This window comes from Populus alba, chromosome 13 (genome assembly GCF_005239225.2).
Source record: "Populus alba chromosome 13, ASM523922v2, whole genome shotgun sequence".
NCBI lineage: Eukaryota > Viridiplantae > Streptophyta > Magnoliopsida > Malpighiales > Salicaceae > Populus > Populus alba.
This window is the reverse complement of record NC_133296.1, coordinates 7423204-7441714: the sequence shown is the minus strand read 5'-3', so window position 1 is coordinate 7441714 and position 18511 is coordinate 7423204. Positions and strand designations below refer to the sequence as shown.

The window sequence follows — 18511 nt, the reverse complement described above, 5'->3', positions numbered from 1 at the left end:
TGAAAATAAAGGCTTTAAGATTTGTGATGAGGACAGAAAATTACATGTGGGCCTGTAAAGTTGTGGTGTCCGCATGTGCACTTCTAGCCTATTTGGAACGGTTGAAATAATGTTTCTTTTAAACAAATTTAATTAATTCTTTTTATATTTTAAAAATACTTTAAACTACAATTATTGCCACATTTTCAACCTTTATCAAAAATTATCAGGTATATAGATTGCAGATATTAGTAGTGTAGATGTCTCTATTTCTTTTTAATTTCATAATTCAATAAAGAAGAGAACCACCCCCTTATTCAACTAATAAATATATGGATATCTCAATTTATTTAGCTAATAAAAATATGCCTATTTTCTTGATGTTGATTTATTTATCCCACCAAGATATTCAAGCAAAATACTTGCTTAAGGAGGGGTGTATTTGGCTAGAACATACTCAAAATACATGGAGCATGCATATCGCGAGTTTAATTTGCATGGATTAGTAATAACCACGTATAATAAAAATATTATATGCACCTGGTTTTAATAGTACATGGATAATTAATTATGATGCTAATATTTAATTTTAGATATTTTACAACTCTCAATTTATCTACATTATAATTTGCTTTTATTATAAATGGTATTATAACTTCGATCATTAGAAAATGATCCTTTAACATTTATTGATATTTTATAAATTTAGATTTTGTTCTAGTTGTTTTATCATTAGATTATAACTTGTTAATTTCTCAATTAACCTTAATTTTTTACCTTAAGTTCTGTGTATTTAAATACATCCAAACTAAACAAGTATTATGGAAGTTGTTTCCTGATCTCCTGTAATAAAATGACCCTTTGAGATCTTTATGATTGTCAGGACTTAGAGGTGCTCTTGATATAAAAATAAAAAATAAAGGAAAAAACATGTTGTTAAATGGTTGGAGTCTCGTGTTGCAATTCTCCAGCAAAATTAAAAACACAATAGAAGAGGCCAATAAGACGATGTGCTATGCACGTTTCTTTTATTTTTTAAATAAAAACAAAAAATTCACCTAAGCGAGCTTGTTTGATAGTGTGGTAGCGGTTGCTTTTCAAATAGCTTTTCGTGCCGAAATACATGCCAGTAATGTTTTTTCATTTTTTAAAAATCATTTTTGACATCAGCACATCAAAACGATCAAAAAAGTACAAACTGAACTCAATTTTAGTAAAAAAAAAAAAAAAATTCAAAATTTGACGAAACGCAGGTTGAAAACGCACTACCAAACGGTTTCTAACTGAAGCATGGCAGCCTTAACATTCTAGGCTTGTTTTGCATGTGCATTGTACGAGCTGATTTATTATTTTCTTTTTTTCTTTTAATTTCTTAATTAATTTGTTCAATCATTGTTTTTAGAAAAATAAATTTTAATATTTATTTCATTGATTTCTATAAGAACTGAAAAAAATTAATTATGAGGATTTATTTTAGTTTGAATAAAATATTCATAAAAACATATTTTAAATTTAAATTAGCTTTTTGGATTAAAGTTGGTTAGTATTGTTTGAGCTTTTAGCATAATTGCTTGTTAGTTAAAAAAACAATTTGGTTAACACTTAGTTTGTTTGAAGCCAAAGCAAGTGATTTTTGGTTTTTAGAATTAAACCAGGCAAAATGTTACTTCATAAAGAAATTAATTTGCTTTTAGTTAAAAACAAGGGGTAAAAAGAATATGCACTCGTGTTTTTTGTAATTTTAAGAAGTTATTATATCATTTAATGTAAATTAAAAGACACAAAAACGGCATTGAATTTACCATAACACCAATTACTATTGTTTAACAGATTATTATGGATTGTAGCAGTAATTTTTTTTTAATTTTTAATTTGATTCTTGAATTTTTATTTTTTACAATTGAGCCATTTTAAGCCTAAAACAGGCAGGTGTTAGATTTGTTTAACCTTTCCCTCCATCCAAGCACAGGGCATGTTCCAAACAATCATCCAATTTGACGCGTGCGACCCTTTTCTTTCTTTTTTTCTTCATTGATTTCCACGTTGACCCTATAAAAAACAAAAACAACCTTTCATTTTGTTATTTTTTTCACATTTGATCCTTGTTTTTTTTACAATTATTTGTTTTATTTTAGATGATTTATGAAATTAATTTTTTTTTTAATTTCACTCCCTTTTTATTTTTTTTAATCTTTTAAATTTGATCTCCATTTATTTAATCGATATTTGTTTTATTTAAAATGATTTTTAAAAGTTTTTTTCCTTACAATTTCATTCTTTTTTAGATTTTTTTTCCTGACAATTTAATTCTTGTTAGTTTAATCTTTTATTTGCCTTTCTTTTTTTTTTTTTCCTTTGGTAATTTTTTTAGTCAGTTGATTATTTTAAAAAATTTTTTTGTTTTTTTTTCCAAGCTCATGTTTTTTTTAATTTATTATTTATTTAATAATTAACTTATAGGATTTTTCATTAGTTTTGATTGACCCAAGTTATCTCGAGTCTTCATGTTTAATTTAATATATATAAAATCATGAGAATTATCTCTGAGTCGATGAGTTTAGAAAATTATATCCACAACAGCACAATGATAGGTTAAAAAATTAATAAGAACTAATAATTAATCTAAAAGATAATTGGTTTGTAACTAAGAACTTCTAAAATTTACTTATGAACCTAAGGAATAAGATATAAGATTTTATCTCCTTAAAACGATGAATAAAGCCATGTATGATTAATTATTATCTTATTAGGTTCATGACATTTGAATTGTCTCATTAAATCTTCAATAATCCAAATTTTATATTTTCTTTATTTTTTTAAAAATATTAACATCAACCTAAAATATTTTTTTCATCAGGAAAATTTTTAATTGATCCATAACACAACACTAACCATCCATCTAGCAATAATTTCTCTAACTTCAATAACTTAAGAACTTAAATATATATATATATATATATATATATATATATATATATATATATATATATATATACTCACAAATAAAATTTACTGATGATTTGATCTGTTTATTTATCTATTATTGTTTTTTTTGAAAATGACTATTGCTGAATATTGAGAATGAGTATTGCGTAGTTTTTAATAAGAAAATAGAGAAAAGACACAATTAACCTTGAAGTCATTTCCCGCCAAAACGATGAATAGAATCCCCCACTACAATTGCTATAACCCTAACGACATCGAAATCTCCTCCTAAACTTCTCTCTCTAAAAAATGGCGCCTTCTGCCACTGCTTCTGAGTCACTGTCTCCCTCGACGACGTTGGACACTACCGAGAACAATCTCCAGGTTCTCACCCCCACTCCTCTCATTTTCTGTTTGTTTCCCGAGAAAATCCTTATGAAAATAAGTAAAAAAAAAAGACTTAATTACACGAAATGGGTTTGATTTTTTTTTTTTAATAATTATTTTTCGAAATCTAAAATTCTCTTCGCAGTCAGCACTTGATTCTCTCTTGCGTTACGAGTTTGATTTTGTAGCAAAAGTACTCTCTCTTTTTGCAACAAAGTGGAGAACTAATTTACCCAACATTTGTTTTTCTGTGCACTGCAGCCCTTTTTTGTTCTTCACAGAGCACGGTCTCGGAAATCGGAGAAAAAACCAACCGGAACCTGGAAAACCAGGAGGCGTATTGATTTGTCTCCATCATTACCTAAGAATGGTGAGAACTTAGACGCTGAGAAAGCTGAAGCATGGGATGATTGTCGGCATGTGAGCATAAGAATGGAAGCTTTTGATGATGTTTGGTCGAAGATCAAGTCAACCATTAAAGTTTGTCCCTTTGATCCTTTCCTATCATGGTGTTTCCCTCAATTAGCTAATTACTGTTACTTTTGGGTTGGTCGAGATATGTATTTTTCACATTCCTACGAAAGATGATTGCAAGGAACATTGCATGTGAAATTTTTCATCATTTTCTCCACTTTATTTCCTAATCAACCAATCTAGTGGTTGTTATCCATCCATTAAAGAATTCAGAGTTGACAACCTTATTGCAGGATGTTTTGAGGGATATCAACACCAATGTATTCAATGAGATACATCACTGGGTTCGCGAGTCTTTCAACATGATCACATCATTTGCAACACCTACATTTCCTGAAGCAACTGGGTCTTTTCCAATTGTAACAGATGCTGCCTCTAAACAACTATTCACTGGCCTGGTTCTCACCAGTAAGTTTTCCTCCAATCCACTAATGCACTTTCAGGTGTGACTGTAGAAGAAAGAAATAAGGGATCAATTCATCTTCAGATAGATGTAATTCATGCACTTGAATTAGAAAACAAATGGAAAAACTCCATTTGCATATTTGTTCATGTGATGGTTAGGTTGTATTTATACTATCATTTGAAGCTGGTATTTATGTTGTTGTCATCTGAGTCGTCCCAGCCAAAACACATAATTTCATTCAGAGGATAAAATTTTCAATAAATTTAATTTTAATGGTTCCAATTTAAAACTAGAATGTCAATTTCAATGACTGTATTAGCTTTAGCATCTCCCAAGTTTTGGACATGGCATGTAAGGAAGGAATGAGGGAAGAACACATGCATGAGATATGCAGCCATCGTTTGATGATACATCGTTGTTTGTGGGATCTTGCTCTACTCTCTTGTTGTTATGTGTCTGTTATCTATGTTTAATATGTATTTGATGTATTAATTTGTAAAACATATGAGTTATCATTTTCTGTTTCTCTTTAACCCCCAAATATCATTGATTGACAATGTATGTCAGAAAATATGGAGTTTGTTGATGATCTGCTGACTTTCGAAGAGCTTGGATCATATTTGAGATCTCAAGGTTGCCATGTGGCTAACCTTTCCTCAATGGAGTTTTCAGTGAAAAACGGTATTGGTGGTTGTCTAAGAAGTTTATTGAGACAGTTCTTAATGGTTACTTTAGATGTAAGTAGTCACACCTTTATATTCCTTTTAAAAGTGCAGTAGGTTCTTACTTGATGAGTTCATTACTTATACTAGTTTGCCATGCTAATGTTTTGCAGGCAGCTGATGTATCCATCTTAGCAACATGGTACAGAGAACAAGGAAGCTGTAATAATCCTGTGGTCATAATAATAGAGGATATGGAGCGATGTAGTGGGTCTGTCTTGTCTGACTTCATCCTCATGTTAAGGTATGCGGGTGCATTTTTTTCATCTTCCCACCCTCCTTTACTCATTTTATTTTGTGTTATCTTTTCAGTTGCTTACTTTGCCCAAAATACAGGGCTCAATCTGGTCAAAATATTTCATTATCTTTCTGGACACCAAATTTTGCTCTGGTTTCGTGATCATCATGGACTAGTAATGGAGCCATGATCATTTTTACATGGGTCTAATATTTAGTATATCCATTAGGTTGTCTTTCATCACTTCAAATAAATTAGAATTACAATACAACGGCTTTTCATACATTGCACTCAGATTTTATTGTTCTAGCCAACAGAAATATGCTTCTCTTACTTAAAGTTATATGTACATAGACTTGGAATTTGCATTGAAAACCCCAGGTGTGCTTGGTGTTTGGATATCTCTGGTGTTTTTGTTAACTTGGTCATGGAACTCTTTTCACTAGCTTGGGAACTTTTTTCTCGATTTTCTGGAACTCTTTTCAGTAGGACTTGAACCCGAACGACTCCCTCTCCTTTGGGAGAATACCACTAGACTAAACACTCTTGTTTCAGTGACATGAAGACTATTTGGTCTTAAGAATAACAAACAATTAGAGTGGGATGTTAAGGAAGATTTATTGGTATCTAGATCACTAGTTTGAAAATTAGTGGTGGTATATAAACACCAACTGCAACTTTTTTGCATCCAAATCACCTGACTTTTAGATTATATAGGCCTTTTGTGAGGAAATATGGAACAGTTTCAAAATTGGATTTAAATTCATGGAAACCTAAAGTACAAATGATGATGCATCCTTTTGGTAAATGAGCTAACTTCGTGGTTATCCCTGCTGGATTGGAAAATTTTGCTTTCATATGCTACAATCTATTTGTTCTGAAGTAATGGGTTAAGCAGTAAGAACATGATGTATTTGAACGATCATATGTAGTCTTGTAGTGAAATCATACTGTTTTGAATATTGTGCTTGAAGTAGACTCTTGACTCAAATAATTGGTTACTGTGTTAAATATTACTCCCTGCTACAAGGGTAGAATTGGTCTATACATCAGAATTTCACGACTACTTGATGATTTTGTAAGCTTTGTTTCTTGATTATTTACTAATATCTGAAAATGAATTGGAACTTTTGCACTAATGAAGTGCTTTGAGTAACTAAAAAGTTTATTGAACAATGATGTTGTTTTCTAGCCTATTGAGACCTTGTCATTTTATACAGTGCTTATGGGATTAATCTAACAGCTTGGAGGATTTGGTAGTTTATGAAAGCTTGTCCCTACCCTCTAAGTTGCATTCCTAGTTTTTGCCCTACAAGTATGCGGATTTTTCTAATTTCTAGAATAACAAAGTGTTCTTGGACTGGTACTTATATTTATTTTATTGCCACTCTAATTATTTAAGCATATCTGTTAAAATATCCTACAGCCAGTATACTTATGCAGTTTTTGCCTGTAACCTTCCGTTCTATCAGTGAATGGGTGCTTAAAATCCCAGTGGTTTTAATAATGGGAGTTGCAACAACTCTTGATGCTCCTAAAAGTATACTTCAGTCAAATGCGCTACACCATTTGTGCCCTTGTAAATTCATTTTGGGAACTCCTCCAGAGAGAATGGATGCTGTAGTTGAGGCTGTTCTTGTGAAGCAGTGTTCTGGATTCGGTATCAGCCACAAGGTGGCAGTTTTTATGAGAAATTATTTTGTAAGCCAAGATGGAACTATAACATCTTTCATAAGAGCTTTAAAGGTTTGGATATGATAACTGTTTTGTTATTGTATTTTACAACATCTTAGTTTTCCTCTCTGGTGAATATAATCAAATGCCATTTGATGTTTTGGAAGTGTTTTTCAGATAGTATGCGCTCAACATTTCTTCATGGAACCCCTGAGCTTCATGCTCTGTTTTCTTCTTGGAGATGACAATCTGGTAAATTTTCCTATTCTTCTCCCAAATACTTTTGTACTGCAGTTTTCAAATGTTATATTTGTTCATAAATTTCACTTTGATATATAGTACACACTTTACTCTAGTTGCAACACATGTATAGGCACATGCCATGGCAAAGGCATTTACCAAATATTTTGTCAAATCTATATGTTAAGAGAAATCATCTGCCATGTTCTATATATGAAAAGCATTGAGTTAGAGAAAGTATCTTGGATGATTCAAAGAAAGCAGCATTTCTTTATCAGCTTATCCTCGATCTTCTATCTCATGAACCATTAAGCAATAATAACATATCATGCACCTTTTCAACCAGCTATCTTATTGTTCACTTGCTTTTTTCATCTGCTTTTACATGCTTCAGAGTGCACGATTAGCAAGCACTTAAACTTCTTCCTTGTTTGGACTGTTTTACCCTCTTTTTTTCCTTCCAATTTGGAAAAAACCCTACTTGCTTAATATTATCATTGCTTGACTTTTCTTTCTTTTCCTTTTTTTCTTTTGCATTTAACATTGCACCATTCAAGATGTTACAAGGTGAAAAGTATGGATTGTCACCAGAAATGATGCTCAAGCATGCTTTGAACCTTCCATCTTATCAGTCTTATGGAAGGTACTTAAGCATCAAAATATTTGTGTGAATAATTTTCCAGACATAGTGGAGGAAGTTGTAGCTCATTTGGGTTGCAAAATCTAATTACAGAAATAAAATAGCCAAACAGCATGGCGAAACTTTAGTAAATGGTTTGGCAGAATTGAAGAAATTGCAGTGTCAATGGAGCATTGTGATTCTGGTGAGCCCTTAATCCTTTTTGGTTTGATGCATTTCATTAACATTTATGAGAATGAACATTTAAAGCATGCATTTTTTTATATCATGCAAAGCAGCTGATTGCAAGGTTGCTATCTTTTCTTTTTATATCCATTTTAAAGGTTATATCACTCTTCTTATTCTCCAGCTGGTTACCTTAGCTATGTTTTTTATGCTAAATTGATACTTTTTTTATTTTCAGTTCTGGTTTGAAATTTACTTCTTCTTTTGGCTATGGTCTGTGGATATGGGAACCTGTATTCTGTTTCAACATAGAGACTCAGTGCTGCTTATGCTATGCATGTATGTTTAGTATCTAGTAAATGTGGAGTGTATAATTTTCTTCTACTATTTAGTCTGTTATATTCAGAAGAGCCATGCTAAAATAAATGTGCCAGTTTCTTGAAACAATTGTAACACACTAGCAATAAAACATGTGCAAACTTTCCTTGAGTGTTCGATAGGTATTGTGTTCTCAAATGTCTGATGCACTGAGGTTCCTGTAGAAGTGTCCAGCAAATGATAGTCTCTTGAAATATAGAAATTTCAGAAGCATCCAATAAATCAGCTTTTTGACAATTATGTTTTTCTTAATCGTTAAATTCTGCTTCCACGAGCTAGTTTAATCCACGTAATGCAATTAATCTCCGTTTCTGGGCACATCATGAGTTGCAGTGTCTATATGAAGCTGGAAAGTGTGATAAAGTCACACTGTTAGACCTATTCTGCGAGGCCCTTGATCCTGAATCATTCAAGTCAAGGGCTCCTGACAATGGCGGGGGCTTAGAAAATGATTCTGGAGTATCTTCAAGTGATTGTTACAATCATCAGCAATATCATACTACACCGAATAGTGGTTTTATTTGTCAGGCAGTGAAAAAGTTGAGGTAATTAACATTTTAGAATCCAGATTGTCTTTCATAAAGTTTACATATTGAAGATTTTGTAAGGTCTATGCTAGAAACATTTATTCTCTAACAACATTTGCATTGTTTTGGTGTTTCCCTTTGTCTCTTTGGCCTTTTTTATTTTTAACAACCCTCCAACTTAAGCAATTTCTTTGGTGAATTTATCATGTTGCTCAGTGAAACTTGGAATGTGAAATGTAATAAAGAAAGACAGAAATTAAGATAACAGAAAGGAGAATAAGGCATCTTTCAAAGGAGAAGTACAAGAATAAGAGAATGAAAACAGAAGGTTTTTCCAGCCTTGTTGAATGTCCATTATGTAAAACTTTTAAAAGCTTCGGAAATAATCCAATGCAAATCATCAATAGCTAAATTTATGAATTCCAAATTACATGGGATTGCACAATAATAACCATCCCACTATAAAAACATCTGAAGCAAGCATCAGAAAGCAATTCCCCTTGGGCCTTCACTTGGAATAAGTCATTAGTCATAATTTTGGTCAAAACCACTAAAAAATTTAGTGTTAAAAGGTAACCTGATCTTTCCAGGCAGATGGACTAGAAGAAGCCAAAAGAATTGGAGGACTGAGAACATGTATGAAACAGGCGTACAAGAAAAATTGCCGAACCCCTCAAAGTTCACACCATTCTATCAGACCTTAATGCAACCAGAAAGATGTTATAATAGGAAGGAGCAAATAGAGATCAGATGTTTCTTGCTCATTTAATACTTTGAGGTGATAGATCTTCCAATCTATCTTGTGAAAATGCTAATGTGAATGTTGTTTAAAGTGGATAGGAAATAAGATGTGGGAAATACAATTGATAAAGGTTGGTCCCACAACAAGATCTTCCCAGAATTGAGTCCAAGAGCCATTAACAACTCATAACATAGAAGTGGAAAGAAATGCAGAGAAAGTCAGTCATGGGTTATGTTGTAAGCAGGTGCTGAATTGTGATATCTATATGTTCCTGTGAATAAGGGGCATTTTAGTAGCTTTCAGAGTTTCTTGAAGGTCTAGTCTTATTTAGGAAGTTGGTGTCTTAGTTTTTAATAGTCTACCCTAGTTGTTTAAGTAGTCTTCTTAATCTCTATAAATAGGGATGCCATGTTCTCATTTTCAGCAGAGCTGAATTCTGAAATAAAGCTGAATTGCATTTTATTTTTATGGCTTGGTGCCTGAGGTTTCTTCTCCATCCTCTTGTTCTTCTATTTTTTTACTAATTTCTCTTCTTTCTTGCTTAAAAGTATTGCTGCTAGAGTCACTTTTAACCGCCTAATTTCTCCTTATATTCTCTAATTATGAGAATAACAAACCCTAGCTCACCATAAATCCTTTGTAAAACATAGATCTCAAATTTGTCCCGCATCACACAATGCTCATAAACAGACCTACTCTGGTGGTGGATTATGGAAAGGTTTAAAGGCTCTAGTTGAAATGAAAATGTTATAACTAACTACTTTGTAAGCACGCGCACACACACACAAAAGGCAAAAGGGAAATGATTACATCCATGAGATGGTAGAGGTGGCACCACTTTAGGAATAACTAAAGGATAGTTGTTTGAGTTTGAGATGTTTAGCTGTATCCAGACCTGAACTATAGCTGCACAGAGAGTGTTTAAGTTAAATTATTGGTAGAAATGGGGAGGTAGATAAAAAATGAAATTGGATATGTAGGGTCTAAACAACACATAAAAAGTTTAGCCTGTTATAGAACTTGTGGGAGGTGGCCAATCCATGTAGCCAGCTTCAACTAGCTTAGGTTTTTGATGTTTTGTTGAGTTGAGTTAATTTAGTTTCACCACTAGTTGTTCTAGCCTTGAGCATCCCAACCATTCAGCTATAGGCCACACTTCCTGCAGGAAATTGCCAGATTCGTGGTCCTCTGTCCTAGATCATAGAAAAGCTTCTGCCTTCCTCTCAACTCTCTTGACAACTGCAAAGAGATCTTTTCATACAGGAGAATAACAAATGGGTAGGCTAGATAAGTATAATGTGACCTTTTAGGAGAAGAAAGTGCTTTTCTACCCATCTAGATGCTTTGAAACCTGCTCTACCATATGATCTCAGAAAAGTTGTGGGCTATGGATCACTGCCAAATGGAATGCCTAGATGAGTTGAATGCCACTCTCACTTGGCATACCTTGTGAGAGAAGCAAAGTTGGAGAGCACGTCAGATCCTTAGTGAGTACCTGAAACAGCACATTTGGGCATTTTTTTTTCCCTTCCCAGGTATACCTTCTAAAATGTGTGTAACAAATACAAAATGTTTGGGCATACCTTTGACTGCGCTACTCATGCCAGTTTTACATACATTTCCCTATACTTCCTTTGGTAGGCGTGAATGATCATCTGTAGGCCAAGCTCTAGTTTAATATATTCTGGCACCCTTGGTCACTTTTTTGGTTCAGACATCTTTTTTAATCCTAGATTCTTGTGGTTGTTCTTCTGGTTTTTGCCTGACTTTTGTGAGTGTAGTAATTCATCGCATGCCCCAAAATGTATAATACTCTAGTTGTGATGATTTATTTTCATAATCATCAAAAAACTCATAATGTCCTTTTTGCTTAGGACATTGGACATATGAGAAAAAAAATCTTACAATCCCTTGCAACCTGAAAGTTAGACTACTTTTCTTGTGAATTGATTGATTCAACTCTTTTAATAGATGTAGTAGAATGCTGAAATTTGAATTCAATCAGGGATCTTCCAGCAGTGCAGCTACGTAAGCTGCTGAAGGGTTGGGAAAAATATACTATGAATGTCCCTCAGGTATGGTTATAATTTCAAGAAAGATATCACAAGCTCGAAGGATTTCTTTAACTCATCTCATTTATAATGGATCTATCTTGATGTTCTTTGAGTTATGTGAAACAAATCAGCTTTTATTTGCTTTATTGTAAAGCTTTTGGCATCTGGTAGAAACATGAGATTTTTCTTTGAACAGTCACCCTTATCAAGCCTCTCAAAAACCAGTTATGCTCTAGAAGTGCTTGAAACATGTAAATACACAGTTTATTTTGTGATGTAGGGGCTTGCACGTTAATATTTTGTTTATTACTCTTCTTCTTTGCTTTGTTTGAATTATATTGCTGCTCTAGTGTATGTTGGGATGATTCCACTCATGCTATCCATAAATTTGTTTACTTAAACACTCAACCATTTTTTTTTGTCAGAAGATGCTTGAGGCTGTGATCTCACAACTTAAAGACAAGAAATTACCTTCCCCAATTTACTTAAGCATTTTGATTGATGGGTGGATACTGCATCTTTATCTTGAATTGCTGTTGGGGGGATCTAACTTTATCATGACTTTTTATTTGTTTTAACATTTTCTAGGCACTCCTCATACTTGCATAGAAGCTAGCTTTGTTGGTTTTCTTGTCATTCAGCACTCAAATTTTCTCTTTTACTACTCTGGACTGTTTTTGGCGTGCTTTGATATTCTTTTCATCATTATTTGTCTTGTATAAGGCAGACCTACATTGATTTGGGAGGCTAGGATAAAAGATAACCTACCATTTTTACATGATCCGAAATCTGATCCTGAATCAACTTATCTTCATTGAATTATGTTCTTATAGATTCATGACAAAGTGAAGAAGTTGCTATCTGAAGTGAAGTTTGAGGATGGCAAGAGTTTGGGGCAAGATTTAAGCACCATATCCAAGTAATGTTTTTGTATTTTTTCTTTGTCCTGCATACAAATGTTGCATTTTCATCATTTTGTTATTTTTGGTGAAATTTGGCCTGCCATTAGGCAATTTATGAAGCATGTTACAATTGAATATTTTACATGTCGTATTATATTGGATCTGTTCAGCTCTCTGTCTAAATCTAAAACTGAGTAGTTCAGCTTCATGATTATTTAAATTGTTAATCTGGTGGGCTCTTTGTGGAACGAGAGGGTAGTTCTTCTCTCTCTTTGTCCTGGCAATCAGTGGCAGAGGGTGGACTAATATTTTTTTTTTGGGGGGTGGGGGTTTAGAAATGTCAGTCTTTGGGAGTATCATGGAATATTTTGAAAATTTTGGGAGGGCTTGGTAATTATTTTAAGAGTCTTTGAAAAATGCCTAAAATTTAGGGACTAACATGAATTTTTGCATTTGTTTTTGGGAGTGAGGGGCACAGCTTCCTTACTCTTGGCAGTGACATGCCACCTCTGCTGGCAATGGTGGAAGCAGTTACAAAAAAGATGATTTCTAATAGTATTGAGTTTTCCAAGTTCATGTTATATGAAGGACTGGTTTGGATTTTTATCAGCACTCATAAGCTAGGAGGCAGGGTGACACTGAATTAAAAATAGAAGTCCCTTAAATATGAAATGTATGCCTTTGAGGTGTTTAATATCATTGAAGACTTATTGGATGCTCGTTTGTATGCTCTCTTCTTTCTTTTGGACATTCTTCAAATTCCCTGTAAGCTGTTTCACTTCGTTTGCCATCATTAAAGCATCCATGTAGGAATGATATGATTAGTTAAAAAGTTTTTTCTTTGAGATTTAAGAGAACTGGCGAGAATCTCTTTTTCTTTTTTGTTTATTGAACTTTGTGGTATAGCTCAAACAGATATGGACGTAACAATAATAACTAAGCAACATGCAGTAATATGGTATTAGTGAGAACTGACAGACATGTACAGGCATCACATCTAATGAAGAAGAGTTGCGATTCATATAATATTTCATCACAGAGATTATTTTTGCATAGATAGTGTCATTACAGAGATTCTTTTTGCATATACGGTGTCAAGTAGTGCTGCTATATTCCTGACGAAGATAGACAGCTTTTGTAGAGTTGTAATTTCCCATGTTAATTTGTTTACTAGATTGGTTTTGTTGTACGGTGTTTGAGTATTTATAAAAACGAAATACTGTTAGCATCAGAATCACTACATTATTTTCATTAATTCTGCCATTACTATCAATTTCAAGCTAGGAAGGAACATAATCAGTAACAGGTCATACATGGACCCTGATTTTAACTAAAAACGCATGTTTGTCTTGAGCATGTAAATGTTGTGAGATTTTGGTCAAGCTTCATTCTGCTTTGCCATTTACCATGCATTTTTGTCCTGAATTGCTGGTTTACCTTGATTAGTTCTAATTGATAGCATCTCTTTCAAGAGACTCAGCAGTTTAATCTCTGTTTCATATATAATACTTCTTATGATTCAAATCCTGCCTCCGTGCTGTTGCTGCTCTTTTCCCCCCCTCTTCATAATCTTTTCCTTTTGACATTATTTTTCACTGCATGATTGTGAAATCACTAATTCTATCAGTGTCATCTTTGCTACCAAATGTGACAGGAGACATGCATCTCGTAAACATTTGAAAATTGAAGACTCCAAAGCAGTAAATGAGAAAGCTGCAAAGCTATTAGAGAGCATGGTTAGGTAGGAGTATCCAGTCTGTATTCCTTTTTGTTCTTGCCTTGGTTGGCTACTTTCTTTGCATAGAATAGTTAACTGCATTGATACCAGCCAAACAAGTGCTCTTTTTTTTTTTCATCTCTGAATTAATTATACTTCTGTTATGATTTGTTAGCATTCTGCTATAACTTGTTAAGTATTTGTTGTAAATAATAAGATTTAATTTCAAAGATGTATGCCTTATTTTACTCTGGCATGCACATATGCTTTGTGCCTAAACTCCAAGAATCCTTTTCACTTAATAGCACCTAATGCTTTTAACAACAGCAGGAAATGCATAATTTGCACACTTGCTCACCTACTATTGATCAATTTTTCTGCTTTCTAACTTCCACCAATGGTTTATTTTTTTAGGCGAGTGATCCCAAGCTTCTGTGTTAAAAAGCATGTTAAAAGTTTCATACTAGTTTCTTTCATGGTCAATCACTCTTACAATGTGTTTTGAATTCCAATTTTTTAGAATTTCATCATAAATCCTAGATTATTTTTCATAGAAAATCCACAATTGTCAAATGTATGGAATGCATTTCTAATTTTTTTTCATTGTTGTAGTTCAAATTAATTACAAATGATCCAATGGGGTTTGGTGTCTGAATTCTTATCTTTGTGTGAATCAGGAACTATATGCAGCCCCTTGAGTGTGTACCTTTCCATGAAATTGTCTGCTTTAAGAATGTCAATGCACTTCAAACAGTAAGCGTTTAAAAAACCAGTTATTCTTGCAGAATTGTTTTTGTTTAGTAGAAAGAATTCAAAATTTTCTATACAGCTTCTGACCTGTGAGTAGACAACAACAGTAGACATTTGCCTTAATTTATGGTTGACATGTGAATTCGTCTGCCATTTACTATAAGTCAGGAAATTCTAATGATTGTAATGTTATCAATCAATCAATCTACAATAATTCTCTGCAAAACATGAATTTGTTTGAAAATTTTGACTGGTTTATGAAAGTTTGAAATGAGAACTTTCTTGGCATTTACAGATGCACAAACTCTGAACTCACTGGCCTATATGTTTAAATATAATTCATGGTATTCAAGTTCAAGGGAAGTCTACTCTTTTAACCTGATATTTTAATGAAATTCTCTGTATGTCTTATTCAAATTGTTTTGTGGTGTTTTTTTTGCCCCATATAATTGGTTTATTTTAATTGTAGGATAACAAAATGCCTAGAAATTTTTCTTACAAGAAATCATCAATCTTTGTTAAATTAATTATTCAGGTTTGTTGAAGTTTTTACATTTGTTTTTGTTGCTAATGCTATCTCCTATGGATCATTTTTGTTGATTAGCAGTAAATTTGTTTCTCATGGAAATCTGTGTTAAGCAAATCTCTCTCCTATTTTGTTAAAAATGTCTCCCTGTCCTTTCAGTCAAAAAATTAACCATGTTCAATTTTAGAAGGATCTGGTATAGAGTGCCTTTTCAGTTCATGCTTAAAGATTATTTTTCTCAATGATGGGATGTTCAGGGCTTGGCCTTGAGATGCTTTGTTGCTTCCTTACTTGCATATAGAATTGAATGAATTGCTAGCTACTAGCCTACTTCCATGGGGTGACTGCTACTGGTTGGTTTTCTACTTGTATCAATCGTCAATGGTGGAGATCTTTTCTAGTAAAGTTCTTCATCACAGGAGTGGGAGCAGCAAACCGTATTATTCATGTTAAATTGCCAAATTTTTGCATGCCAGTCTTTCAGCACTTCTAACCTCTCAGTTATGTTAGGCTTTAATTGGAGACCCAAGAAGAAGGATTCAAGTCGATCTTCTGGATGTTCGGAACATCATACGGTGCAGCTGTTGCATTAGTAGTAGCAATACACTATTGCCATCGATGCATGATTCCTCAATAATGTAAGTGGTCCCTCCCGTAAATTTCTTACCTTGGAATTATGAAATGTAGAATTCAAAGTGCAAACCAACAACCCTTCAGGGATTTTCCAGTACAAGAGAAGTTTGTGGATGATTTTTTCTTTTGTTTATCCCCTTTTTGCGTACTGCATTGCTAGTCTGTGCATTAGGCAATCTTTGGAATCAGTTCCCGAGATGGTGTTTAAAGCTTACATTATCAAATAGATGGATACCCTTGAACGTAAAATGATGGTACTACAGTCTACAACTTCTGACAAGAACTCAAGATTGCATGGAGGAATATCATGTCTCCTCGTTGTGTTAACAGTGAATGTTACACAGAGGTTGTGATTTGTGTTCATTTGTTGTTTCAGGTATACCTTGGCTCAAGAGCACGGTGATCTTATTAATCTTCATGACTGGTATCAATCTTTCAAATCAATAGTTATTTGCTTGAGCAATAAAGGGAAACATGGGTCAAACTATTCCCCATCACTGAAGAAAAGGAAAGCTACCACTGAACCTGCAAAGCCAAGTGAGGCATCAATTCAGTATCCTATTGGTATAGTCTTTCTTTTGCTTATCTTTCATTAAGTCGATTCAATGTAATTAGGGCATGGTGAGTTTAATTTTAACAAATTCCTTGTGGTCTTCCGCGTGGCAATCACACCCTCATTTATTTTGGCGCATGAGTTCAAGCTATTTGCACCTAAATGTATTCTATTTTCATCAACGATCTGTCAGGATGGATGTAGTCATCTTGAACTCTGATGAACCACCTTTAGTCAGATTTTGGCAAAAAAACAAATTGCTAGTACCCGGAAGGTTAAAAAGGAGGGGAAGAAAACAGTGATTTGTAAACCACCCTCAATTTTTTATTTTTCAATTGATCATTTCCCATGAAGATCCTTAGCTTGTTTCCTACAGAGCACGTTTTTGTAGGGCAGTTACAGAGCTCCAGATTACAGGGCTACTTCGGATGCCTAGCAAAAGACGGCCTGATTATGTGCAGAGAGTGGCCTTTGGACTTTAGTGCAGAGTTATCAAACCAGTGTAATCTCTCTCTGACGCCCTTTCCCCTGAATGTAATTTTGATTTTGTATTCCAGTATATATATCTTATCCTCTTAATGACCCAAATTTTATTTAATTACTTGCCTCCCCCCAACAACAATTCCATTGTAATTCTTTGTTTTGGTATGTCTCTAACCATAGATTCTATCTGGCTCTTACCAACCGCTTCTGGAATTTGCACTAATTCTTTTAGAAAAAAGGGAAAACCCAAATTTATTTCTCCGTTTTCATTTTCATCCCAAACTTGTAGCTTTTGTTAATAAGACAAGCATTTCCTACAGTTGCGTTCTTTTGTTAAATTTTTTATTATTAGTTTGAGTTGTATTATATGAGTTAGAACAACGTGATTTGAAGAAAATTTGATGAAAAATTTAATGATCAATAACATTTTTAGTCTAATGTGAATGTTTTATGTAGTAAAATGGCATTAATACGAAGAAATTTTGATAAAATTGTTGATGTGTATTAATCGAAAGACAATTGACGATTTCTTAAAAGAATATATGGAATCAATTTGACACCATGTACAAGTTTGGGTATAAATTGAGAAAAAAATCTTTTTTATTTATTATTATTTTCTTATGGCTTTTCAGTCGCCATCACAAATGAGTGTGTTTTGTAAAATATTAACAAATTGAGTAAGGTAAATTAATTTTTTTATATAAAATATTGTTTATTGGCATGATATTTTTTTGTTTTATATTTTATTTTATTTTTTAGGTATTGAATTTTTTTGAGGTTACATTAGTTTGATGATATGAGTTACGAATTTTATGGATTATTATAGTTGATTTAGGTTTTTTTGAATTTGTTTTCGTAAATTGAATTTATAATGATGATCGTGTCCTCTTTATTTATGTTTTTTTTCTAATTTGTTTAAGTTTTTTAATTTAATTATCTTTTTTAGTTGTAACTAAGAGCATTTCAGACACGATGTGGGATTTCTGTAATATTTTTTTCAAATATAAAAGGTTTTTTTTTTTTTTTTTCTTTTCCTTGATTATGGTTTGTCTGCAGTAGCTTATTTCTTCTTGTTTTCATTGTAGTACTTAAAATCTCAAAACTTATATACTAAAACTCCCCCGTAATTAAATATTACTACAAATTGTTTGGGTGGAATATTTAGATTTAAAATTGTAATAACGTAACGATTTAAAATGTTTTTTATTTAAAAATATATTAAAATAAAATTTATTATTTTAAATATTATAATAATATAAAAAATATTTATTTTAAAATTAAAAAATTAAAATTTTTAAAAATATAATTTATATCACATTTTCAAACACAGCATTAATGTGTAAGTTCAAATTTCAAAGTAATTTAAAGATTTTTATTCAGTTCTTCTAATGTACTA

General features: G+C 32.8%; 1 protein-coding gene across 2 annotated transcripts; it reads left to right on the top strand.

The window, feature by feature from the left end:
- The first annotated feature begins 3153 nt into the window (after window positions 1-3153).
- On the top strand, window positions 3154-17382 carry LOC118053557 (origin of replication complex subunit 3). 2 transcript variants are annotated; one of them, XM_035064867.2, is made up of 17 exons: window positions 3154-3288; window positions 3553-3771; window positions 3999-4173; window positions 4739-4908; window positions 5007-5137; window positions 6604-6877; window positions 6983-7057; window positions 7603-7688; window positions 7779-7869; window positions 8562-8773; window positions 11503-11572; window positions 12385-12470; window positions 14108-14194; window positions 14848-14923; window positions 15957-16084; window positions 16456-16632; window positions 17009-17382. In XM_035064867.2, the coding sequence occupies exons 1-17, from the start codon at window positions 3214-3216 to the stop codon at window positions 17112-17114; spliced, it is 2238 nt and encodes a 745-aa protein (XP_034920758.1). In that variant the 5' UTR covers window positions 3154-3213; the 3' UTR covers window positions 17115-17382. The 2 variants fall into 2 exon arrangements, with proteins under 2 accessions (XP_034920758.1, XP_034920757.1); XM_035064866.2 differs by having other exon boundaries at window positions 8556-8773.
- Window positions 17383-18511: the final 1129 nt, after the last annotated feature.